Source organism: Geotrypetes seraphini, chromosome 15, assembly GCF_902459505.1.
Source record: "Geotrypetes seraphini chromosome 15, aGeoSer1.1, whole genome shotgun sequence".
Taxonomy (NCBI): domain Eukaryota; kingdom Metazoa; phylum Chordata; class Amphibia; order Gymnophiona; family Dermophiidae; genus Geotrypetes; species Geotrypetes seraphini.
In genome coordinates, this window is record NC_047098.1 from 17,406,629 (window position 1) to 17,433,609 (window position 26,981).

Here is a 26,981-nt window from a genome sequence, read left to right on the forward strand (position 1 = left end):
AGCGCAACACTGGCATCTTAAATCTAATCTAATCTAATCTAAACCTAAATGAAGGTGGCATTTGCGCCTCCCTTTTTTCTTTTTAGAAAGCATGCTTCCGGATTGGTTGGTTAGCTGGCGGTAGGGCATCCTACCGCCAGCTAACCTTTGGCGCCTCTTCAATAATTTCCCCCTAAATGCCTGTTTAGACTTATAGCTCTGGAATCCCCAGTGATTCCCCTAAGAAAAACAAGACTATGCAGGCAGTGGGGTAAAACCAAGCCTGGCTTAGCCTGTCCTGAAAATCAGGAGTCAGCTGGCAACCTTAGACGGTGGCCAGTCAAATTTGCGTAAGACAAATGCGAACATTTGTCTTGCGCGCTACTGTCTAGCGTGATATAGACCTGCGCGCGGTTGTCCAGCGCCAAAATGTCTGTGCGCATTTGACTACGTGCGTTTGTCTATTGCGCGCATTTGACTATGAGCCACCTTAGACACGGTCCTTCAGACAGAGAGCAGGAGGGAAAAGCCTGCACTGTGTCTGCATATGGTGGTAAGCAGGCTCCAAGTTTCCCGTGCTGTCAATCCTGCACTTTTAAGAAGGATTCAGATGATTTAATCCCGGGAGGGAAGCAAGGCAAGGTTAACCCTCAAATAGATCAGAGGTTAGCAGGGATGAAAGCGCAAATTAAGTTAGAAATCAAAACGTTGGGAGTAATTGTGGTTTGCCTTTGCAATTTAATACTATTGGTTCCTTTTAATAATATTTTACAAGTCTTGGAACTAATCTTTTCTTCTCTCCACAACCCTTTATTCAATTATCTCTATTTTTATCCCATCCATATGTGTTTTCCATTTTTGTCTCCCACTCTGCTTTAATATATTGTAATTTCTTCCCCTACCTATCCCTTCGTTTCCAGTTCGTGTCGTAATTGTCTGTGTCTCGTTAGTCTTTATCTATTTTAAAATTTCTTTTATATTGTAATTTTAATTATGTGTAAATCGCTTTGAATACTGATAAAACGATTAATCAAATATATATTAAACTTGAAACTTGAAACTTGTTTCTGAACCGGAGACGGACTAGCATGTGAACAGCGCCATTAAGAAGTCATTTCCAATCTCAAGATGTTATGCAGACTGAAACCTCTGTTAGGACTTAATCATTTTTCAACAAGTTTTTCAATCAGTTGTGTTAGCACAGATGGACTATTGTAATTCTGCTCTTGTAGATATGGCTGATACATTTCTAAATAAGCTCCAAGTGATGCAGAGCACAGCAGAAAAATGGATCTTGGAAAGAAAGTTATGACCTTGTGACTCCATATTTCGTTCAAATGCACTGGCTTTCTAATAAAAGCCAGGGCTGAAGTTAAGATTCTTACACTATTGTTTAAAACAATATTCCCGCTTTTACTAAGGCATGGTAAGAGCATGGTAAGAATTGCAGCTGCTGGGTCAGACCAGTGGTCCATCGTGCCCAGCGGTCCACTCATGCAGCGGCCCTTAGGTCAAAGACCAGCGCCCTAACTCAGACTAGCCTTACCTGCGTACATTCTGGTTCAGCAGGAACTTGTCTAACTTTGTCTTGAGTCCCTGGAGGGTGTTTTCCCCTACGACAGCCTCCGGAAGAGCGTTCCAGATTTCTACCACTCTCTGGGTGAAGAAGAACTTCCTTACGTTGGTACGGAATCTATTCCTTTTTAACTTTAGCGAGTGCCCTCTCGTTCTCTCCACCTTGGAGAGGGTGAACAATCTCTCTTTCTTTACTAAGTCAATTCCCTTCAATATCTTGAATGTTTTGATCATGTCCCCTCTCAGTTTCTACCGCAGCCCAGAGTATTAAATTCTCCGACACTCATATAATTCCTATGAGCGTCGGAGCATTTCGTGCCCTGGGTCACAGTACAAACCTCTACCCCAGCTTAGTTAAAGAGGGCATATATGGTTTGGATCTATTCTGGATTACTTTAAAAATATGATAACTTTATCAACAACCTAAAAAAATTACATTCATATTCAGAAAGAAAACTGGTTAAGCCATAGAAGAAAATGTTGTCTAGCTGCAACAAGAAACATTTGTTCAATCGAATTGCTTTCATTATGATCTGGTTTAAATATGTACTTGTCTTTTTTAATCTGCACATGATGTTGATTGATGAAGACCTTGTAAAAATTATGTCTCAGGGAAGGGAGTAGGGAAGGACCAATTCAGTTCCAACAAACTACAAAGTCGAATAAACATACATACATTTGTATTTACTGTATTAAAAGACCAAAAACACAATGATGATAAAAGTTTTCTAAAACTAACACAATACAATAGCATGTTGCCTGATTCAATTACATGTGGACAACATTTTGCAATACACTTCCCCCTCCAGATTCACGGTTTTAGGACTCAAAATTTCGATTATTCGCAATTTTCTAAAACCGGAATCACTCCCACCTCCCTCTCGCCTACCAGACCTCCTCGAACCTTACCTGGTGGTCTAGCGGTCTTCTGGGGCAGGAGCGATCTTCCTACGTTCCTGCCCTGTACAGATCACTCATCCAAAATGGCTGCCGTGAGTTTCCGTCATAGTCAAGGCAGCCATTTTGGATGACTGATCTGCACGGGGCAGGAGCGTAGGAAGATCACTCCTCTCCCGGAAGACCGCTAGACCACCAGGTAAGGTCCGGGATGCCGGGGGGGGAAGGCGGGAGGGAGGCAGGGGTAGGTCAGAGTCGGCCCAAAAGTTATTCATGAATTTTCAATATTCGCAGGCCGGCTCTGCCCCTAGAGGACGAGGGTTGCCATGCCCTAAGGCAGTGGTTCCCAACCCTGTCCTGGAGGACCATCAAGCCAATCGAGTTTTCAGGCTAGCCCTAATGAATATGCATGAGAGAGATTTGCATATAATGGAAGTACAGGCACGCATATCTGCTCCATGCATACTCCTTAGGGCTTTCCTGAAAACCCAATTGGCCTGGTGGTCCTCCAGGAGAAGGTTGGGAACCACTGCCCTAAGGAAGACAGCACCTGGGGCCAATTGCCCCCCCCCTGCACCCCTCCCCCATTACTATGCCACTGGCTGATCATTATGCTACTGGCAGGTAAAAAACTATAAGGACAATTAACAATATGCATTTTATCCTTGTTTGCTCTAGATGGATTATTGGTGCAGGAGTGGTCAATGCATTCTATTCTCCTAATCGAAATCAAATAGGTAAGTTGAAGGCAAGTTTCCAATTTCCAAGTTTATTCAGCATTTGATATACCGCACTGGCAAAACATCTATGCAGAATACATACAGTACAAATATTTAAAAATAAATTAAAATTAAATAAAATCAGAAACTAGAACTACATAAGTAACAGTAAAGGTTTAAAACTGATTATGTGCTCCAGGTTTCAGATTAATCCTCACATGGCCTGCACTGATCAAGATTCTTGATCTGTCAACCGAATGCGTCCGTAAACAAAAATGTTTTTATAAGACTTTTAAATCATTCAAGATTGGATTCCATTCGAATATGATTTGGAAGAGCATTCCAAAATTGGGTGTCAGGTCAAAAGCGCGCCAGGACAAAGGCGCGAGCAGACAACTGAGCGCAGCGCGGAGGTGTGCGCCGAAGAAAAAGACTGTTTTTAGGGGCTACGACGGGGGGGTGTGGGGGTTAGGGTTAGGGTTAGCCCCCCACTTTAGGTTAGCCCCCCACTTTACTTTATACAGATCGCGCCGCGTTGTGGGGGCGTTGTGGGGGGCTTCGGGGGTTGTAACCCCCCACATTTGACTGAAAACTTAACTTTTTCCCTGTTTTTAGGGAAAAGGTTACATTTTCACTAAAATGTGGGGGGTTACGACCCCACAACGCCGCCGTGATCTGTATTAAGTAAAGTGGGGGGACTCCCCAACAAAAACCCCCGTCGCAGCCCCTAAAAACAGTCTTTTTCTTCGGCGCGCGCCTCCGTCTTGCGCTCAGTTGTCGGCGCGCACCTTTGTCTTCCGTGTTACTGTCTATGAACCCCAAAATTGTGGACCATAAACTGAAAAAATACGGTCTCTGATAGATGTGTATGTAATATGTCTCTTAGATGGAATTGTAAGAAGATTCTGCTGAAAAGAGCAAAGTGTACAAGATTGTGAATACGGGATTAGAGAGTTTTCGATATAAGAAGGAGATCAATTAACTTGTGTTTGAAAATTAAAAGCAGGATCTTATATGTTAAACGATATTTGATGAGCAACCAGTGAGCCGATTTCGATAATGGAGTAACATGGTTGAATTAATTTTTCCCTGTAATCATTTTTATTGAGGTATTTTGTACTGATTGAAGGTGATTTAAATCCTTTTGTCTGTCATAGTCTAAAGAATTACAGTAATCAAGTGTACTGATTACCAAAGAATGAATAAGAATATTAATAGCACAAGGAAGTCAGCGGTGTGATACTGAACAAATTTGTTTATAATAACTACCGTACATTGTATCACATTAGAAATTTATGATTGAAAAAATAATTTTGAATCAAAATTAACACCGAGAATTTTCAATGTTGGTGAAAATTGAATTAGAGTATCAGAGGAGAAGAAAGTGACTCATTATCCTTTGTAGTTAAAAGTAGAGCTTTTGATTTTTGAGGATTCAACGATAAATGCTTTGTATTTAGCCATGAAGAAATCAAATCAAGTTTTCGGCTAATTTCTTGAATCTCTTGCGGATTCGTAGTATCAATTGGATGAAGAAGTTGAATATTGTCTGCATAGATAAATATGGTAAAACTAATAGACTGTTTGATGGGTTGCCTCTACTTTGGCCATAAAAATGAATGTTACTCAAGAGCTTAGCATGTGGAAGAGTTATCCAAGTCTACACAATGTCTCAGCTGTTTCATGATGCTTCTGGTCACAAAATGGTGTTACAAATTATGGCAGTAAATATCCACACCGTCACCTACAGAATATATCCACCCATAAATCACAACAGAACCATGGTGAGACCTCATCTGGAGTACTGTGTGCAATTCTGGAGGCCACATTACCGTAAAGACGTGCTTAGAGTTGAGTCGGTTCAGCAGATGGCCACTAGGATGATCTCGGGGCTCAAGGGTCTCTCGTACGAAGAAAGACTAAACAAATTGCAATTCTACACTCTAGAGGAACGCAGGGAGAGGGGGGACATGATTGAGACATTTAAATACATCACGGGACGTGTCGAGGTGGAAGAAGACATCTTCTTTCTCAAAGGACCCTCGGTCACAAGGGGGCATCCGCTCAAACTCAGAGGAGAGAAATTCGATAGTGACGTAAGGAAGTATTTCTTCACAGAAAGGGTTGTAGATCACTGGAACAAGCTTCCAGAGCAGGTGATCAAGGCCACCAGCGTGCTTGACTTTAAGAATAAATGGGATGTCCTAATGGGATCCCTACGAGGGTCGAGTTAAGGAACTAGGTCATTAGTACTCAGACTTAATGGGGTGGGTCAGTAGAGTGGGCAGACTTGATGGGCTATAGCCCTTTTCTGCCGTCATCTTTATATGTTTCTATGTTTCTAACCAAACAAAAAAATGGTATTGAATTTAACAACTGTGACTAATTCTCCTACTAGTGATATTAAGGTTATTCAGACTGCCACCTGAGTAGCTGTTCTTAGTGTATACAGTGGAACCTCAGTTTCCGAGTAACCCGGTTTGCGAGTGTTTTGCAAGACGAGCAAAACACTCAGCAAAATTTTTGACTCTCAAACCGAGCACTGCCCCGATCAACGAGCACTTACAGTCCAGGAATCGCCGCTTCGGGGGATTCCTCTTCCGGCCAGCCTTCCACGTCGGGTGCCTTCCGCAGGTTGGAGGACCTCTGTCTGAGCCGGGCGCCATCCCCCCCCCCCTGCGCGTTGCGTGTGACGCGCACAGCGTCAATCATCGGCATTGTGTGTGTCATGGGCGGCGTGTGGGTGGGGCAGCGCTCGGCTGCGTGGGCTCGGGTGGGGGCTCTCCAGCATGCAAGGGGCATCCGACATGGAGGGCTGGCAGGCGGATGGAGGAGGCTTCCCTCTGAAACGGCACTGCGGATTTTCCAGCAGCTGGCACATTAAAGGCATCCCCCCCGAAGAGGCACTGTGGGGTTGTTCTTCATGACGGACGGAGGAGGCGGATGGAGGAGACGGCGCTGCAGCACCCGGCCCCGACAGGTACATACCCCGAGTTCTGGAACTAATCGTTGCTGTTGCCACTATTGTCTATGGGGAACTTTGCTTTGCTAAACGAGCATTTTGGATTATGAGCATGCTCCTGGAACAGATTATGCTCGTAATCCAAGGTACCACTGTATATAATTCTTAGGGCCTCTTCTAGTAAACCGCGCTAGCAGTTTTAGCGCCGGGAGAAGCGCGGGCCATTCAGCGCAGCTCCCCACACTAAAACCGCTAGCGCGGTCTAGTAGAAGAGGGGGTTAGTGTTTCAATCTTAATATTTTATAGAAATATTATGCAGATTTGAAATAAATATATTTTTAACCTAGCTTGTGCATAGTTCATCCCCTTGCCGATGCATTTCGCTATCCTTTATCAAGGTCGGGGAGATACATAACTTATATCTGCCTTTTCAAACTCTGCCGCCGTGAGCGGATAGCATGGGGATGAACTATGCACAAGCTAAGTTAAAAATATATTTATTTCAAATCTGCATAATATTTATGTAAAATATTAAGATTGAAACACTAAAAGCTCCTTTTACAAAGGCGCACTAGCAGTTTTAGGGCGTGCTAGCCGATGCCGCCTCCTTTTAAGCAGGCGGTAATTTTTCGGCTAGCGCACCTTAGTAAAAAGAGCCCTAAGAATTATATAAACACTAAGAACAGCTAGGCGACCACTACAGCGAGTTACGCTACTCGGGGGTCAGTTTGAAGGTCCTTAACAGCACTAGCAGGAGAATTAGGGCTCCTTTTACTATGCTGCGCTAGCGTTTTTAGCGCACGCAGGAAATTACCGCGTGCTACGCTTCTAGAACTTACGCCGGCTCGATGCTGGCGTTAAGGTCTAGCGCGGGGGGGGGGGGGGCAATGTAACGTGCGTTAAAGCCCTAACGCGGCTTAGTAAAAGGAGCCCTTAGTCACAGTTGTTAAATTCAACGCCATTTTTTTGTTTGGTTGTACTTTATAACTGGTGTTTTATGACATATAGCTTTAGGCATTGTTAATCAACTTCTGTTTTAGATATGTTACTTGACCTGATTTCTAGGATTAATTTCAGATAAATAATGATTCACTCTTGACGGCTTGTTTCTTGATATTTTCATGACCACATTTCCCCTCTTTCTCCCACCAGATGTTAGAAAGATTTTTTTGTGTGTTGTATCAGGTGGAATGAAAGTTCCGCTGCAGATGTGAGCTCATCAGTATCACTTCATAACGCTAACATAATCCACAAGCTCAGCGTCAGTGGTATTGACTATATTAAAGATAAAAGTGGAGCCAAGTTGCTGGGGAGTTGGAAGGTTAAATGTCCGCCTTAGAATACAGTTGGGGGCAAAGTCGCTCCAAAAATAATTCTAAACCCATACTCAAAAGCTCTGGGGGAAGATGTGATTTTTCTAGATTCAGTTGTGGTTTGTTTAAGTTGGTCGTTGGCCAACTGGCTCTTTCTGCATTTTGGACACTTTTGTAGCTCTCTCACAGCCGTAGAATTGGCCCGTATCGCTCTGCTTTTTTGCCTTCTTGTGATTATCAAAATATTCATCGATGGACATTGCCTCTTTTCTTTTTATTAGCTTCAGGAGCATTTGACTTAGAGGTTTAAAAAGTTAACACCTTGAGCAAACGAGACAAGTTGGTCCTAAACCAAAATGACGATCAGAGCTCAGTCCAGGGATGAACAGAAACATGAATGCGTTTAAAGAACTCATCTGTGTTGAAAATTTAATTGCTGGCTTGTTGGGGCGTTTTTGTTTTTTTTTAATTTGTGTATGCCTGCATATCCTCACTCGCCCCCCCCCCCCTTTACTAACGCGTAGCGTGGGTTTTACCGCCGGCAGCGGCGGTAACTGCTCCGACGCTCATAAGAATTCTGTGAGCGTCGAAGCAGTTGCCGCCGCTGCCGGCGCTAAAACCCACGCCACGCATTAGTAAAGGAGGGGATACATGCATTAAAAAATTCAGTTTAATAATAAACTGTATATATATAGGGCAGAATGTTTGTTTATTAAAAGTTTTAACCGCACTTCGATTTATCAAAATATATAAAAACAAGAAATGAAAAGAACGCCATTTAAAACAGGAAAGCAAAGAAAAGACAAAGACAAAAATTTAATCCAAGTAATCTATAAATCTAAAAAACTATAAACAAAAAACAATTTTTTGTTTAAATCTTGTTTAAGTAGTTGCCAAAAAGAAACAGGACCATAAGTCACCAGTCTTCTCCTTTCAAGTTTGTCCATCCATGCCAACTACTAGGCTCTACAATCCCTTAGAGTTCCTCTGTACAGGTACTCGTCGACTTACGACCACAATTGGTTCCGACTGACAGGTCGTTAGTTGATCGGGATGTAAGTCGGCCTATCTTAGATTAAGGTAAGAATACTGTATTAGACATTACAATCATCTTCAAGGAAGGGGGATTCAAGGAAGGTTTGGATAGGTTCCTGAAGGATAAGGGGATTGAGGGGTACAGATAGAAGCAGAGGTAGGTTATATAAATGGTCAGGAACCACTTCATAGGTCATAGACCTGATGGGCCGCCGCAGGAGCGGATGGACGCTGGGCGCGATGGAACTCTGGTCTGACCCAGTGGAGGCAACTTCTTATGTTCTTATCTTAAAGTAATAATTTATCAACATTTTCTTACTTTCTAAGTCAAACCCAGCATACAACAGTACAATTGGTTTAACATGTGGAAAACATACAAAAATAAGAAATACATTTAATTCCTGACACCACTGGTGCTTGGCTGCGGGTTGTCGATATCGCCTTCATCAGGCGAGGCTACGGATGGGGCGAGGGGAGGAGTTGCTCCTTTCATACACATAGTGAGCTTCGTCTGAATTGTTTGTTTTTTCTCTTCATAAATTTCGCAATAAGGACGAAATGTGTCGCGTGCCATCTGTTCAATCCTCGCAAATCGTTCAGTGTTTGGGTCCATTTTTTCAAAATGGGCGAGGAGTTTATTCAGTACATAAACCCTCTGACAATCCCTTTGTGGCGCCAGGTCCTCTTTATATTATTACTGCTGCGTAGCGAGACTTGGGGGTGCGGGAGACTGGCGCTGCTAACAGCTAAACGCGTTGTAAAGTCGAACAGTCGTAACTCGCATAAGTCGACGAGTACCTGTACTTGCACAATGCTTTCATGAATTGAGATCCTGTCCTCATCTCCACCACCAACTCATGTAGCTATCACCTTTCACTTTAACCAGCGCTGCTTGGAACAACTGTGTTTTTCCCCAAATCAAATTAGTGATAAAAGCATTCCTCACATGTTTCATGAAGAATAAATCATGAATCTTGCTATTCTTTAGGATTCTGAATGGAATGTTGCTACTCTTTGGGGTTCCGGAATCTTTTGTTACTCTTTGAGATTCCAGAATCTTGTTGTTCTTTAGGATTCTGAATGGAATGTTGCTACTCATTGGGGTTCCGGAATCTTGCTATTCTTTAGGATTCTGAATGGAATGTTGCTACTCTTTGGGGTTCCGGAATCTTTTGTTACTCTTTGAGATTCCAGAATCTTGTTGTTCTTTAGGATTCTGAATGGAATGTTGCTACTCATTGGGGTTCCGGAATCTTGCTATTCTTTAGGATTCTGAATGGAATGTTGCTACTCTTTGGGGTTCCGGAATCTTTTGTTACTCTTTGAGATTCCAGAATCTTGTTGTTCTTTAGGATTCTGAATGGAATGTTGCTACTCATTGGGGTTCCGGAATCTTGCTATTCTTTAGGATTCTGAATGGAATGTTGCTACTCTTTGGGGTTCCGGAATCTTTTGTTACTCTTTGAGATTCCAGAATCTTGTTGTTCTTTAGGATTCTGAATGGAATGTTGCTACTCATTGGGGTTCCGGAATCTTGCTATTCTTTAGGATTCTGAATGGAATGTTGCTACTCTTTGGGGTTCCGGAATCTTTTGTTACTCTTTGAGATTCCAGAATCTTGTTGTTCTTTAGGATTCTGAATGGAATGTTGCTACTCATTGGGGTTCCGGAATCTTGCTATTCTTTAGGATTCTGAATGGAATGTTGCTACTCTTTGGGGTTCCGGAATCTTTTGTTACTCTTTGAGATTCCAGAATCTTGTTGTTCTTTAGGATTCTGAATGGAATGTTGCTACTCATTGGGGTTCCGGAATCTTGCTATTCTTTAGGATTCTGAATGGAATGTTGTTACTCTTTGGGGTTCCGGAATCTTTTGTTACTCTTTGAGATTCCAGAATCTTGTTGTTCTTTAGGATTCTGAATGGAATGTTGCTACTCATTGGGGTTCCGGAATCTTGCTATTCTTTAGGATTCTGAATGGAATGTTGCTACTCTTTGGGGTTCCGGAATCTTCACCCTATGCCCCTTCTTTGCATGGATCTGGAGTTCCCATACACTTTAAGACTAAGTCTAATGACCACTTTAGTAAGAACATAAGAATAACCATACTGGGACAGACCAAATGACCATCTACCCAGCACCCTATTTTCAACAGTGGCCAATCCAGGTCACAAATACCTGGCAGGATCCCAAAATGTAGCAAAGCTTCATGCCACTTACTCCCAGGGATAAGCACTCACCATCCCCAGTCTATCTCAATAATGTTTTATGGACTTTTCTTCCAGGAATTTGTCCAAACCTTTTTAAAACCTAGCAATGCTAATTGCTTTTAACACAACCTCCAGAGCCCACTTGAACGTTTTGACCAGTGTAATGTCCAAGTGCCAGTTTAAACCGTCTTATGGATGTCTATCTTTTGTAAACATTAAGGGGCTCGTTTTCAAAAATGTTTGGCAGTGCCAACAGGTTTTCGCTGTTAGTCTTAGAATGGTCAGAGCTTTAATCACCTAGTCACCAGAATGCTGAATCCGCCATACAGAGATTTTGTCAGTGCTTTTGATGCAGAACATGAAAATCGTTAACACTGGACACATGCACTACAACCTGGTTGCCAGCTCAGGGGTCATTCCGGTAGGAGAATTGCATGAGGTCATTTCATTGGAGAATTATTCTTATCCTGTTGTGTGTTCTACTGAAAGGTTTTGATTTATTCTTCATGAAACATGTGAGGAATGCTTTTATCACTAATTTGATTTGGGGGAAAACACAGTTGTTCCAAGCAGCGCTGGTTAAAAAAAAACATAGCAGAAAAAAAAAGATTCATCACAGTAGCTCCTGTGGAATAGATACAGATCTTTTGTCGAGGGCAATATTGAGCTGTGGATGGTACTAGTCTTTCTTTGTGAGCCAGGACAAAGCTATGAATCATCCATTAACTTCCTATTACGTGATGCTCTGATAACAGACTGGCATATTTGGCCACATTGTACAGAGATCAAGGTAAACAAAATAGAAATACAGTATCATTAATTCTATGTCCTGAATTCCTCTCGTGCAGCTCAGAAATTCAAACAGCTATTACATTTAGCCAAAAGAGGTTTGTAATTTTCAAGCCCTCTCTAGGGAGGATCTATATAGTAGAGATAAAACATAACAGCTGGGGTAGTGTGTGTGTGGGTCTTGCTGGGGAAGATTCATCCATTTTAGAACAGCTGTCTGCAATGGTTTAAACAGAGCAGAGTGAGTGGGGTTTGTTGTCTTGTTGGCAGCCTGGGAGGGTGCAGAACAGGGGCGCAGCTCATCACAGAAATGTTGGCACTGGTGCACAAGTCTTCCTATAAACATACTTTTAAAACCAATAGGAGGAAAAATTATTTTTTTTTCACTCAGAGAATAGTTAAGCTCTGGAATGTGTTGCCAAAGGTTGTGGTAAGAGCAGATAGCGTAGCTGGTTTTAAGAAAGGTTTGGACAAGTTTCTAGAGGGAAAGTCCATAGTCTGTTATTGAGAAAGACATGGGGAAAGCCACTGCTTGCCCTGGATCGGTAGAATGGAATGTTGCTACTCTTTTGGGGTTCCGGAATCTTGCTATTCTTTAGGATTCTGAATGGAATGTTGCTACTCATTGGGGTTCCGGAATCTTTTGTTACTCTTTGAGATTCCAGAATCTTGCTGTTCTTTAGGATTCTGAATGGAATGTTGCTACTCATTGGGGTTCCGGAATCTTTTGTTACTCTTTGAGATTCCAGAATCTTGCTATTCTTTAGGATTCTGAATGGAATGTTGCTACTCATTGGGGTTCCGGAATCTTTTGTTACTCTTTGAGATTCCAGAATCTTGCTGTTCTTTAGGATTCTGAATGGAATGTTGCTACTCTTTTGGGGTTCCGGAATCTTGCTATTCTTTAGGATTCTGAATGGAATGTTGCTACTCATTGGGGTTCCGGAATCTTTTGTTACTCTTTGAGATTCCAGAATCTTGCTGTTCTTTAGGATTCTGAATGGAATGTTTCTACTCTTTGGGTTTTGGCCAGGTACTAGGGACCTAGATTGGTCACCGTGAGGATAGGCTACTGGTCTGACCCAGTAAGGCTATTCTTATGTTCTTAGATTTAGGTGGTGAGTGACTATGTAATGCCACTATTTCAGTCATTTACATGTCCTTTTTAGGACAACAGGAAGATCTGTCTTCCCCCTCCTCCCTTTTGTTTTTTTCCCTTTTTGTTCTTTACCTCTAAAGATTGTAGTTTTTCCCATATTCCATATGTTTCTGTATGTCATGTCTCGTATCTAGTCCCCCGAGTATCTGTATTCTGTTAATTTTAAATACTTACATTATTTTATATTGTACACCACCTTGAATTTTGATTAGGCGGTTAATCAAATTTTATATTAACTTGGAAACTTGTAATGTGAACACAAATCACAATGATCCAGTTGCGCGCTATTTTATAAGTACACATATATCTTTGATAGTGTGCGCTTTATATATGAGCATATTACATATGAGCATGCATATGGGCACACACTTAAACATGTAAGTTATAATGAACTATGAGTTACGTGCGTATCTCCCCATTCTAGGTGCTAGCTTGTACACCAGCTTTGACTGGCGCTAGAGCTCACATATACCCAGTATTCTGTAAAATAGATGGGGCCTTAGGTGCCTGGGCCAATCAGAGTCAGGCCTCTCCCGGTGTATCTGGAAGGGGAAGGTCCACCATTTTGATAAGGCGGGCCTGCTGGCAGGAGGCAGTGGGCATCCATCCTGCCGATTTTCCATCAAAAGTACAAGGGGGGGTGTGGGGATGTCGGGCTCTGGGGAGGGGTCTCTCTGTGGAGGGGTACTGGGGGGAATTGGTGGATGGGAGGGAGGGAAGGAGAGAGAGGAATTGAGGATCTCCCTGCCGGTTCAGCTAATCACGGCAGGACAATCCCCAATCAGCTGAGCCGGCAGGACTTCCCAAAGCCACAGTTTCAGGGAGTCCTGCCGGCTCAGCTGATCAGGGATTCCTCTGCCTTGATCAGCTGATGGCAAGCCTCTGTACTACTGTCAGTTTATGCTGGCAAAGAAAGGCACCAGATATATAGGCCAGGATTTTCCAGGCCTACATAAGAGACTGCACCTTCAAAGAGATATAAAAAGGATGGAGTTCGTTCAGAGGAAGGCTACTAAAATGGTGCATGATCTTTCTCATAAGGCTCATGGAGACAGACTTAAAGATCTCAATCTGTATACTTTGGAGGAAAGGCAGAAGAGGGGAGATATGCTAGAGATGTTTAAATACCTACATGACGTAAATGCGCATGAATCAAGTCTGTTTCCTTTGAAAGGAAGCTCTGGAAAGAGAGGGCATAGGATGAAGTTAAGAGGTGAAAGGCTGCGGAGTAATCTAAGGAAATACTTTTTTGCAGAAAGGATGGTAGACGCATGGAACAGTCTCCCAGAAGAGGTGGTGGAGACAGAGACTGTGTCTGAATTCAAGAAAGCCTGGGATAGGCACATTGGATCTCTCGGAGAGAGAAAGAGATAATGGTTACTGCGGATGAGCAGACTAGATGGGCCATTTTGCCTTTATCTGCCATCATGTTATAATGTTTCTATAACCATAAAGTTCTATGACATCACAATGCAGGTGTAAAGAGCCTTAGCCAATAGGGAGAGGAGGAGATAGTGGATGCTGCGGATGGGCCATTTGACCTTTATCTGCCATCATGTTTCTATGTTTCACCTAAGGCCACTTCCAGCAATGGCCATGCCTACTTTGGGGTTCCAGCGCCTTTTATTTGGGCACCAGTAGGCGGTCCAACCTCATCATTTTTTTTGCTGTTTCTAACAGCGTTCTTCAATTAACTTAGGCATTAGACCTGGGCTTTTTGCCCCCTGTGGTATCTGAGACTTTTTCCTTTTTTTGTATCAAGTATCATATATTGCTAATTGTTATTTATTATCACTAGAGTGTTTCGATTTTGTGTCGGATGATTACTTATTGAATACTATACATTATATCTGTGGCTTGTGTCACTAGGTCATACTCATTTACACCTAACATTGATGAGGCATTAGTGGGTGTGCCAAAATATAGCCGCACCAATGCCAACTTAGGCATGTATTCTGTAGTGACTTCTTGGAACCCAAATGCTACTATAGAATTGGCACTCAATACACGACATCAAGAAGCCTACATTGTGGCATCCAGTTATAGAATTATCCCCTTAGATTGTAAGACCTCCAGGGACTGGAAAATAACTATGTTACCTGAATGGAAATCACCTTGAGCTTCTACCGAAAAAGGCATTAGCTCAATCCAAAGTGCTCTCCAATACCCCTTTCAGTAACAGCTATACTTAAGTGTGTTGTGCTTTCTCTGCTTTCAGTATTTCCTGCTGGAATTCTTCAGCCACCTTTCTTCAACAAGGACCAGCTCCAGGCATTGAACTTTGGAGGGATTGGAATGGTGATTGGCCACGAAGTCACACACGGTTTCGATGACAATGGTGAGGAGAAGACTCAACTGTTATGTCCTTAAATTCTCTTCCGATCAGGGTCAGTTTTAGACTTGCTGGAGACTGTCATTCTGTAATGTCTGTTTCAACCTCAGTCCTTCTACACCGGCATCTTCAAAGCAAAGCTTTTGGGTCAGTGGTTGTGGCCATTCATACTCTGATTCTTATAGGAGCCAAGGATAATGAAGCCATTGTGACATCACTGATGTGATTGGCTCTTAGGCACTGGTGGAATGAGGCATTATGACATCACAATATCTGCTCTGGATACCAGAGACTGTCATTCTGTAGTGTCTGTTTCAACCTCGGTCCTTCTACACCAGCATTCTTCAAAGCAAAGCTTGCGGGTCAGTGGTTATGGCCATTCATACTCTGATTCTTCCCTCTCTCCTTAAAGAATGACATGAAGATGGTTTCCTGCGGTTATCCGCGGGGGACGGGAACGGTGATGAATTTTGTCACCGTGTCATTCTCTACTGTGTTCGACTTGTGGAGTTGATTCTCCTGTTTATCACCTTGTTCCTTGTCCCTTCATATATTGCATCAAATTAAACAGAAAATAACTGATTTTTTTTTTTTTATTAATAGGTAGAAATTTTGATAAAGATGGCAATATGTTTGATTGGTGGAGCAATTTCTCAGCTACACATTTCAAGGACCAGTCTCGATGTATGATCTATCAGTATGGCAACTATACATGGGACCTGGCGGGAGGAGAGAATGTGAGTATTTCCACACCTCGAAAGGGGGACATTTTAGCACCATAATTTATCCAAGGAAACAGAGAAAGCTGGAAGACAGAATAAGCACATTAGTGGTGGCTAAACAAATCGGTTTATACTGGACAGAATTGGCGCTCATTGCAAATCAGTCTAGTGGGAAAGCAACCAGAAGAGTTTTATTCAAGTGACTGTGCTTAGACTTTGCGTACAGAAAGCGTCATTTATAAGAACATAAGAATTGCCGCTGCTGGGTCAGACCAGTGGTCCGTCGTGCCCAGCAGTCCGCTCACGCGGCGGCCCTCTGGTCAAAGACCAGCACCCTAACTGAGACTAGCCTTACCTGCGTACGTTCTGGTTCAGCAGGAACTTGTCCAACTTTGTCTTGAGTCCCTGGAGGGTGTTTTCCCCCTATGACAGACTCCTGAAGAGCGTTCCAGTTTTCCACCACTCTCTGGGTGAAGAAGAACTTCCTTACATTCCTTACATTCAATTTTAGAGAGTGCCCTCTTGTTCTCTCTGCCTTGGACAGGGTGAACAACCAAGTCTATTCCCTTCAGTACCTTGAATGTTTAGATCATGTCCCCTCTCAATCTCCTCTGTTCGAGGGAGGAAAGGCCCAGTTTCTCTAATCTTTCACTTGGGTCCTTGCCGATACCTTATGGGTATAATCTCCTACCCCGAGTTAATACTGTTGTGTTAGCGATATGTATATATGCAGTTACATCAAGAGTGGTGAATTTAACCCTTCACGTATCTTGATGATGAACGAGAGCAACAGGGCCAAGTAACAGGCATTTGGAGAGGTAGATCTCCCATAAGAGCCACAGAGACGCATTATTGCTTCTGAACAAGAATGCCAAATAAAGGGTTAAGCTACGGCGACCTTACCTATCTATCTCTTGTCTTCTAGGTCAGTGGCATCAGCACTTTAGGAGAAAACATTGCTGACAATGGAGGAGTCAGACAGGCTTATAAGGTAAACGTGATTTTCACTTTTACCGAGGCGCGTTCAGTGGCTCTCGGCACATGGAAGCGGTGGTGTAGCGAGGGTGAGTGGCGCCTGTGGTGGTCATGCCCCTCCCCCGCCCTCGTCTCCGCCCTCTTCCCGCTCCTTCCCAAACCCCCCCTGCTGCGCGTCCTCCTTCTCTTTCCCCGTACCTCTACGTTTCCCAGCCCAAGCAGCATCACAAACTTGCCGCCCGCATTGTGTCGGCTTTCCCTCTGACGTCACTTCCTAGACTCGGGACCCGGAAGTTTTCCAAGTTTATTTACATTTTAATCTACCGACCCTCAGCGTCTATCTGGCTGGTTTACAAAGCTAAAAGCATAAAAATAGAGGTAACAATGGGGTATAAAAAAAAAAAAAAGGGGGGAAACATAGGGCTCCTTTTCCTAAGGTGCGCTAGAGTGTTTAGCATGCGCTGCATTGCTACACGCCAAGAACTAACGCCAGCTCAATGCTGGCGTTAGCGTCTAGCGTGCGCTAAAATCGCTAGCGCAGGAGCCCATAAAGTAGACAAAGACGATGACACACCTGGACGAGGGAGTTGGGGGAAAGGAGAGTAAATAATGACATCATAAAAATAAATGTAAATGGAGGTACGAGGAGAGGGGGGGGGAGAAAACACTAAGGAATGGGAGTCGCTTCATAGTAGCGGTTCTTTATGTGGAGTGTGTTGCAGTTGGAGAAGGTTAGTATCAAGCGCTGTGGAATGCGTCTTGGAACAAGAAGGTTTTGAGTTTAGTTTTGAATTTATCGAGGGAATTTTCATGGCGGAGGCGAGGTGGCATGGCATTCCAGAGAGTAGGGGCTGTAGCGGAAAAGTTTGTATTTCTAGTGTAATAAAGTTCCTTGATTGGAGGAATGGTCAATAAGTTGCGGTCGGCTGATCTGAGGGTCCTTGATGAGGAATATGGAGTTTATCGAGAAACGCTGGCGAGCGCGTACGTTTGAAGGCAAGCGGGAGAATTTTGTATGCGGTGCGATGCGAGACGGGTAACCCAGTGCATTTCTTGAAGAAGAGGAGCGGCGTGGTCGTATTTTCTGGTTTTATGGATGAGTTTGATGGCTGTATTTTGGAGAAGCTGCAGACGACGTGATTCCTTTTGTAGTGATCCCAGAAAGCCGACACCAACGCGGGCAGCAAGTCCATGAATCTGCTCGCACCAGGAACATTAAAGAGGTACGAGGGAAGAGAAGGGGCGCAAGCGTGTGTGGGGGGGGAGGGCAGGAAGGAGTGAGGGGGTGGAGAGGAAGACGGGAGCTGGCGCCCCCAACCACGACGGCGCACAGGGTGGTCTGCCTCACCTTACCACGCCACTGCTTGAAAGCAGGAGCAGTGAAATACTGAAACTGAAAAGCTGGGCAGCGAAATGCAACCTTGTTTGGGGGGGCGTGTATTTCCCACCCTCAGATCTTCCCCCAACTTCATGCCCAGGCTCCCTTCTGCTTCCCTTTCCTACCATTCCACAGAGCAGCCTCACCCCCTATGTCTCTCCCCACCCCCTGCTGTAGGCATGAGCCAGATAGGCTGGCAGGGCATGGCATCCGCACCAGCCATGAAAGCAGAAGGTTCCAAATCACAAGTGAGAGGGCCCAGGCCCCTGAAATCACAGGTGAGGGGGCCCAGGCTCCTGAGGCCCCACTTCATAGCTACTGCTATCTACTGTATATAGATTGGTGGATATAAATAATATAGCTTCATAGTGGTCAGCTTTTTATTATATCTAAACACAGGTGACTAATGCATTACCCTTCAGCTAGGGTGATCAGCTACTTCCAGATCATTAGAGACTGCCCTGATTTCAACCCAGTGCGTCAGTAGTCCTGTAATCTTGTTTACTATACAGATCTCTAAAGTGCAAGCCTACAGAAGCACTTAACGGTGCCATTTGTAGACTGTGTGGTCATAACGACTGGCATTCACTTTAAATAAGAGAGCTGACAATCCTTTCAGTGTTTGTATTACCTCAGTTAATTTACCTCCTCTAAGTACAACAGTTGTGCAGAAGCATCATATTCCTCACTGCAGTATCCCAGGTGAATCTTCTGTCAGACTTATTTTAATTTTTTTTCCCAGTTTATGGATTATTTTAAATTTTATTCCATTGCTTTTACCCCCTATTCTTTTTTATTTTATTAATTGAATTTCCCTGAATTCTATTGTTTAACGGTTCCTCCCTTCTATTCCTTTTTACATATTCCTTTAACTCATTTACATATCATTTACATAGATGGTGCTCCTATCTGTAAAGTTAGGAATTTCCACGAAATATTCGACATGCTTCTCTCCTCTCCTTCCTGCCCTCCATAGTCCTCCCTACCCTCTTCTAACCACTTCCTCTGTAATGGCGCCTAGAGCGTGTATAGGTATGTGCCACGCACAAGTGGAAGAAATAAGATAAAAATAAATAAATAAAATCCCCACAACCCTGGGGTAATCACTCATAGATGCTAGGTGCTGGCCTCCAGCTGGGTTTTATGATGCCAAGTCTCTTATCTGCCAAGTCAAACAACTCTGCCTTTCTCAGGATAAATTCTCTTCCTTTCTTATGACTAGGATTACCATATTTTGAGTGTTAAAACCCAGGACACTTCACCCTGCCCTACCCCCACAAAGCCTCCTCTCGGCTTCGCCGACAAGCTCTGACCATGTCTGAAGGGTCTGGGGCGCGCGCAGATACGTGCCCTCCAGATCCGGACGGAGGTTGGGGCTTTCCAAAACCCGTACAAACTGCCGGGTTTTGGAAAGTTCGTCCAGACACCTGGATAGTCCTCTAAAAAGAGGACATGTCCGGGTTTTCCCAGACGTCTGGTAACCCTACCTATGACAGATGGATTGGGGAGAGAAATGAGAGTCAGTGGTATCCCCAGTGGCGAAGCGAGGGTGAGTGGTGCCTCTTCCCCATCCTCTTCACCCCTCCCCACTCCTTTCCGATCTCCCCCTCCCGCTACGCAAATATACTCCTTCCCGTCCCCCTTGCCTTTTTAATATTCCAGGAGTGAGCAACATTACGAACCTGCTGCCCGCATCGCATCGGCTATCCCTCTGACATCACTTCCTGAGTGCAGGGCCCGGAAGTGATGTCAGAAAGAGGTGACCCCGACATGGGCAGCAAGTTCGTAATGTTGCTTGTATAGGGAAAATTAAAGAGATACGAGGGAAGGGGCGCACATGTGTGGCAGGAGGGGGTGGAAAGGAGCAGGGGGGGCATGGAGGGTAGGACGGGTACTAGCGCCTCTACCAAGACCGCATTCAGGGCGGACCCCTCCCCCTTACTATGCTACTGGGTATTCCCAAGCTTACTGCTTCCTGGCCACAGTACGTTATGGATCTTAGTCAATGCAAGACTAGTACTATGCATGAAATCAATTCCCACTCAGTGCTCTAACTTTACAGGTTAGGCATATCCCCAAACAAAACATTTCCAGGGGGATTTTTTGGATTGGGGGGATGGGCAGGGCTTTATAGCACTTTGTTTCATATTTCTTTTAATTAAAAAAAAAACAGCATTTTAAGATTTTTTTTTTTTTAAATCTTTATTGATTTTCAAAACCATAAAAAGTGCAACAATTATACACTCAATAATATCAAATAACAACACTTAAATTCTTGCAAACAACTGAAATAAATTACCCTATCCCCCCACCCTACCTGGATATGTCTAGAAATCTAAGTAAATCCAGGAACTAAGGATTTAATCCTTCTATTGCCTGACAAATGCCTCCATGGACTCCAATTCTCTTTGAACCTTTTAAGATTTTCTAACATACAGAAATTAAAAGCACACTCAAGACATTGGATTTTGAGTGCACCACAATATTTAAAGCATGCTAACGAATCAAACGTGTGCTAACAAATGCATACCCCTCTTACAGGCCTATATGAAATGGGTGGACCGACATGGCAAAGAACCAAAGCTCCCTGGGCTGAATCTGACACACGACCAGCTGTTCTTTCTCAATTTTGCACAGGTAGGGTACAAGGTAGAAAAAGCATGTAGACCATGGTTTGGGGAGTTCTTTCCAACCCCTGTGTCCATGTGTACACATCGATGCATGTGTAGGTAGGGGCCTCCGGGCATAAAGATCCTCCCCTGGGAAATAAGGGTCATGCCCCCCCTTGAAACCTGTTTCTGTGGCAACAATGGCGATTCCCTTCAGCTGTCTGCTCTATGCTGCGTCCCACCCTTATGGAAGTAGGAAGTTACATCAGAAGGGGCGCAGAACACGAGCTTGGTGACAGGAAGCATTGGATCCCCCAAAACGATCTGGGCCATTGGACACTGTCCGGTAGCCCATATGGGCGTGTCTGTGAACAAGAGGAAAGGAGAGGGGAAGAGTCATTCCAAAGGCACTACAGTAAAACCTTGGATTGTGAGTAACTTAGTGTGTAAGTGTTTTGCAAGACGAGCAAAACGTTTTTATTAAATTTTAACGTGATAAACGAGCGAGGTCTTGCAATTCGAGTACATACAGTATACATGCATGACCACCGAGCCGATGTTGGTTCTCTCTGACGCTGCGGGTGTGTAGTGACTGTTCTAAATGAGCGAGGTCTTGCAATACAAGTACATACAGCATTTTGTATTAAAGTTCTGAGGTTGTGGAACGAATTGTCCGAGTTTCTATTCGCTTTGATATACGAGTGTGATATACCAGCATGTTTCTGGAATGAATTATGCTCATAAACCAAGGTTTCACTGTACAGTTCTCCCTCGAAATTCGCAGGGGTTCCGTTCCAGGAACACCCGCAAATTTTGGAAAAACCACGAATGCGGTTTAGGAGCGGATCGGAGGCGGGGGAGGCAGGAGAGGGCAGCTGGGGTGGCGGCAGGTGAGCAAAATCGTGTGCGCGATCATTCTAAATATTTTCCGACCACCTCTTCCGGGAACTAAAGTCAGGCTACACCAGGGGTCTCAAAGACCCTCCTTGAGGGCCGCAATCCAGTCAGGTTTTCCCTAATGAATATGCATGAGATCTTATGTGCATGCGCTGCTTTCGATGCATGTTCATTGGGGAAATTCTGAAAACCCGACTGGATTGCAGCCCTCGAGGAGGGACTTTGAGATCCCTGGGCTACACCATTCAGGAACTGCTATCTGGCGTGCCAAAGCAGCTCTTGAGTAGTGTAGCCTGACTTTAGGTCCCGGGAGAGGCAGTCGGAAGATATCGCGAAAGACCGAGTCCACGATTCGCAAGCCATGAATTCGCGGGGGTGTACTGTATTTCCTAACTGTTACGTTAGCTGCTAGAACTGCACTGGGACATTTTGGGGAATTTACTTCCTCGAAGCCTTAGTCCAATCTGGCCCATTTTCAAATTCCTTTGCACTCCATTTTCAATTGTTATCATTCTCTATTTAAATTTCCAAGAGGGCTGAATACATGTTCATGGTTTACTGAACAGCCCTACCATGGTCCTCTGTTTACCTGGAGGAGCCAATTTGGTTTCCAGTTTAAAGGTGAAGACTCTTATTCCTGTGAAAAGACAAGTTACATTTAGTTCTGATCCATTTTTGTAGGTATGGTGTGGATCATACAGGCCAGAATACGCCAGTCAGATTATAAAGACGGATGTTCACAGTCCTCTGAAATACAGGCAAGTACTAAGAAGTTTTTTAAAAATTAATATTTACTTTAAATACATCTCAAGCAATGTATAAGAAAAAGGAGGCACATATGGAAAACAGAAGACAATTTTCAACTATGCATCAAGTCCACATTTTGGGGACACCTTTTAAAACCAAAAAAAGAACTGCAGGCAGGACAGGATTAATTCATCGAGGGCTCCTAGGCACACAAGTACACTGGGCCCCCTGCCCCGCCCCACCCCACCATGCGCCCAGACGGAAACAGGAAGCTGCGTCAGAGGGAAGCTTTGGGCAAGCAGCACCGCTTGCACAATTACAGTTCCCGTTGCCTTTCTTACCCGCGTGGCTTGCTTGTCTTACTTTCCGTCGATGGGGGGGGGGCTGCGTTGCCGATCGGGGGGGGGCGCGTTGCCAATTGGGGGGGGCCAGCGTTGCCGATCGATGCTGGAAAAAGCATCGTCGTTTGGAAAAAGCAATGTTGATGCCCTCCTTCATCGGGCCCCCCTGACCATTTTGGGCCCTAGGCACGTGCCTACTTGGCCTATTGGTTAATCCTGCCCTGACTGCAGGTAATGAACAAGATAAATTTGACCATGTAACTCCTTTGCTTAAGGAATTACATTGGCTTCCTGTGCATCTCGGAATTCATTTTAAATGCATCTGCATTGCTTTCAAGATCTTATCTGGCATTTTCACTACTTTGGTTCCTTTAGATTGGAACGTCCATAGATCTCATCTTGCACGAAGTTCTTAAAAATTAAAACTTTTATTTCCTTCCCTTAGGGGTAATAATAGATCTACCAGGAGATTCAGGGCTCCTTTTACGAAGCCGCGTTAGCAGCTTTATCGCACGCACCTTTTTAGCGCATGCGCTAACCCCCGCGTTAGCCGAAAAACTACTGCCTGCTCAAGAGGAGGCGGTAGCGGCTATCGTGGCCAGCAAATTAGCGCACGCTATTACGTGCGTTAAACCGCTAATACTGCCATTAGTGTCTAGCAAGTGCAGCATTGTAGCGTGCGCTATTCCGTGCATTGAAAGCTCTACCGCTGCTTAGTAAAAGGAGCCCTAAATCTTTCTAATTCTCCATTCCTAATGTTATGTGAATTGTTTCTCCCCCTAAATGTGGACTACTCAAAAGTTTATACGTATCTAAAATTTGCATGAGTATTGTATTTTCTTTTTTACATTGTAAATTGGGAAAACTTTTGGCTGTTCAATAAGTTTATTTTGTTGAAATTATGATAAATGAACAAATAGTTAAAAATATAAAAATTTTAGGAGTAATCTTTGATAACAAACTTAACTTTCACGATCATATCAGTAGCATTGTGAAAACTACCTTTTACAGATTGCGGAAAATTCGTTCAATTTCTAAATTTCTCTGTCCTAAAGCACTAAATATACTTATTCACTCTCTGGTGATATCTAAAATCGATTATTGTAATTCCCTATTTAAAGGAATTGCTTTACAAGAAATAAAACGACTACAAATCATTCAGAATGCATCAATTAAATTAATAACGAAATCCAAAAAGTTTGATCATGTAACACCACTCCTTAAAAAGGCTCACTGGCTTCCTGTTATGCACCGAATTACGCATAAATTATGTACAATTATTTTTAAAACTTTATATAATAAGACCCCAGCATTTTTATTTAGATTACTTATCCCTTATTCTGCAAAGAGAACCTTGAGATCTAGCGAACAAAATCTTTTATCTATTCCTTCTCTAAAAATTATCAATACAAGGAGACAATTTATCTTCTCTTGTGCGGCACCGCAAACATGGAACGCCCTCCCTATGTTTTTACGGGAGGAGAAAGAGTTTGTAAAATTTAAAAACGAATTAAAAACTTTCCTTTTTAGAGATGCATTTGCAAGTTAATCTTTTATTTTATTGCTCTGCTTATTTTATTCCCCTAAATGTCTTATTACCCTTTTGTATTTCCCTTTGATGTCTCCTCTTTACTTTACAAATTGTATTTCATCCCTCCTTACCTTGTGTTAAACAATGTTAATTTTTAGTATAATAAGTTTATTTATTAATTGTATGGACTGTTTTGTTACCTAAGCTATGTAGCTTTTTAAATGTTCACCGCTTAGAAACTTTGTCTAAAGCGGTTAATCAAGCCATCTAATAAACTTGAAACTTGATAAAGGAAAGCTTTATGGGTAGATTTGAACTTCTCTAATGTTGTTATCTCTCTTACGTAATTCGGTGCTGAATTCCAGAGGGAAGAGGCAGTGACGGAAAAGATGCTGTTTCACGGTCCCTCAGACTGTTGGGGGCTGGACTATAATTTGAAAAAAAGAAACATGAACAAAATTCCCCTGCACACTGCACGTATCTTATTTGTAGTGCAAAAAAAACCCAAAAAACCCCATGAAAGAACAATACAATATTTAAAATGAAGAACAATTTTAACCAACACGTCCTCGGCCCCAGCGCGTCACGTCACCTCGTCCCCCGGCCGACGCTAATGGCGCTGAAGCAGCAAAAAAAACTACCAGATGCACATAGGGGATCACAAAAAAGCACTCTAAAACACCTGCAGAAAGGAGTAGATGGAAACGCCAGAATGAGTCTTGGAACACACAGAGAGACGCTATTGGAGCACCAGAATGAGGTTTGGAATTCACAAAAAGAGCCGAAACAGCAGACCAAAGTTTGGAATGTTCAGTGAAGTACTATCAAGCCCCTGTAATAAAGTAACCCAAATATCCGGCAACTCACTAATGCCAAAAATTTCCCGCCAGCTTGCCGAACTTCCAAAGAAACCCTTCCAGCGGCAGCAGGGCTGTGCACGCCAGCCCACGCGCTCAGCGGATGGGTCACGCGGCATGGAAGCGTGACATCAACGCTGTGCATCTGGCCGTCCAGCTCATGTGAGGGGGGGTTACTGGCGGCGTGCAGTGAGGAGCGGTGAGAACTGTAGACCGCTAGAGTGAGAAAAAGCCACAATGGAGCAGGCCAGCAATGGTTAGGAAAATGAGCAGTAAACTCTCGAGCGGGGGCCGGGTAAATGACCTTGGAGGGCATTATCCGGCCCACGGGCCATAGTTTCAGGACCCCTGCTCTAAGTGGATGGTTAACTGGGGACCTAAATACCATGACAATTACATCTGAGTTGTAGTAACATCGATCCACCACTAGGGCATTTACATTAACTTGAAGAATTACCATATAGACACTACCATATAGAAAGTGGAAGAAAAAAGTAGATCCCGCAGCTAAAACATTAGGCTTCAGCTGCAAGAAAGCCCTTCCCCCTCATCTGAATAATGACCTTGGCTACATCAGGAAATATTTGTACAGCCTGTCCACATAATAGTAAATGTTTCTTAGGAAAATAAGCTTTTAGAACAATATGCTTCTGTTCTTCTGTCTGGTAGGATACTAACAAAGTAGCTTTCTTAGTTATCAGAGCATGAGATGATGGACAACACAGATCCTGCAGAAATCATACTTAGGCTTATAAAATTATTTCCTATGCACAGGATAAATACCCACAATTATATCTCCACAGAGGGCAATTTTCAGATTACTTTCTCTAGATAAAAAGCATTTTGCCTGTATAAACTGACTGAATATTGCTCACGTTCTATCTAGGCAACCATATACATATCCACAACATGCCTATCTATCTATCTGTTGGATTTACTTATAGCCTTTTTGCAGAAATTCATTCAAGGCAGTGAAGGGGGCGGGGGGGGGGGGGGCCAGCGAGGGTGGTCTGCCCTGGGCACCGTCTTGGTGGGGGCGCCAGTCTTGGGGGTTTGCTCCACCCCCTTTAGAGGCGCGATTCACATCATAGGCATGCGCCAGAAATGTAGCCCTGAAAACCCTGGCCTACGTTCCAGCACCTACCTTTGCTGGAGGCACGATTCTCTAACTGGCGCCATCGAATGATTGACGTGCAATCAGCGGCCGCTTTTAAGGCGGCCACCGACAAAAGTGCCAGTTAGAGAATCTGGGCCTTGGGCCTGATTCTATAAATGGCGCCGAACTCAGTAGGCACCTAGGAAAACGGCAGAGACCACATGTTATTCAGAGTTAGGTGCTGTTAGTTGAATCGGGCCTAGCGGTGCCTCAATCAAATTAAGACGCCGGTAGTCATCTACCACTCGAGCTCAATCATTCTTTGCCATCCCCTCAATCAAAGGATGTACCCAAAAGAGATTCATCAACAGACTCCTACCCTACCAAGCAGCCTCCAACCTGAATGGAGCCAACTGGTCAGAACATTGAATGCACTTCAGAAAGCTCCTAAAAACGCTCCTCTTCTCCAAACAGGATTACCCACCTTAAATTCTCCATGAAAAGACTCCGGACCCATTGAAACTCTTTTCCACGCTGCTGATCTAAGACTATGAACATCCTTACCTATTTATCTACCTCCCTCCTTATAAAATCCTGCTTAAACTCCCTCTCTGCGATCTACACGATTTTCAGTCCTTTGTCCACTGATGTAGCTCGCTGACTCTCCTCAGCCATTTTTTCCTGTAAACCGCTTCGAACTGAAAGGCTTTCACAGTATATAAATAAAGATTCATGTTATGTAAGGCACTGGTAGATTAGGCCAAGGCTAGGGTGGGCATCAATGTTAACTCCACTAATGTGGAACATGAAGATGTTACTGACAGTAGATGTCCTGCAAACAACGGGATGGTTGGATAGG

General features: G+C 43.7%; 1 protein-coding gene across 2 annotated transcripts in view; it reads left to right on the top strand.

Annotated features, from left to right (window-relative positions):
• The window catches only part of MMEL1 (membrane metalloendopeptidase like 1), a 138,458-nt gene that overhangs the window by 108,801 nt on the left and 2,676 nt on the right, over positions 1-26,981 (top strand). For both annotated transcript variants that reach the window (XM_033922970.1, XM_033922971.1), the window contains exons 17-22: positions 3,130-3,188; positions 14,856-14,975; positions 15,573-15,706; positions 16,617-16,682; positions 20,586-20,681; positions 22,232-22,308. In XM_033922970.1, the coding sequence (XP_033778861.1) occupies positions 3,130-3,188; positions 14,856-14,975; positions 15,573-15,706; positions 16,617-16,682; positions 20,586-20,681; positions 22,232-22,308 (552 nt within the window). The remainder of the gene's footprint in view (positions 1-3,129; positions 3,189-14,855; positions 14,976-15,572; positions 15,707-16,616; positions 16,683-20,585; positions 20,682-22,231; positions 22,309-26,981) is intronic.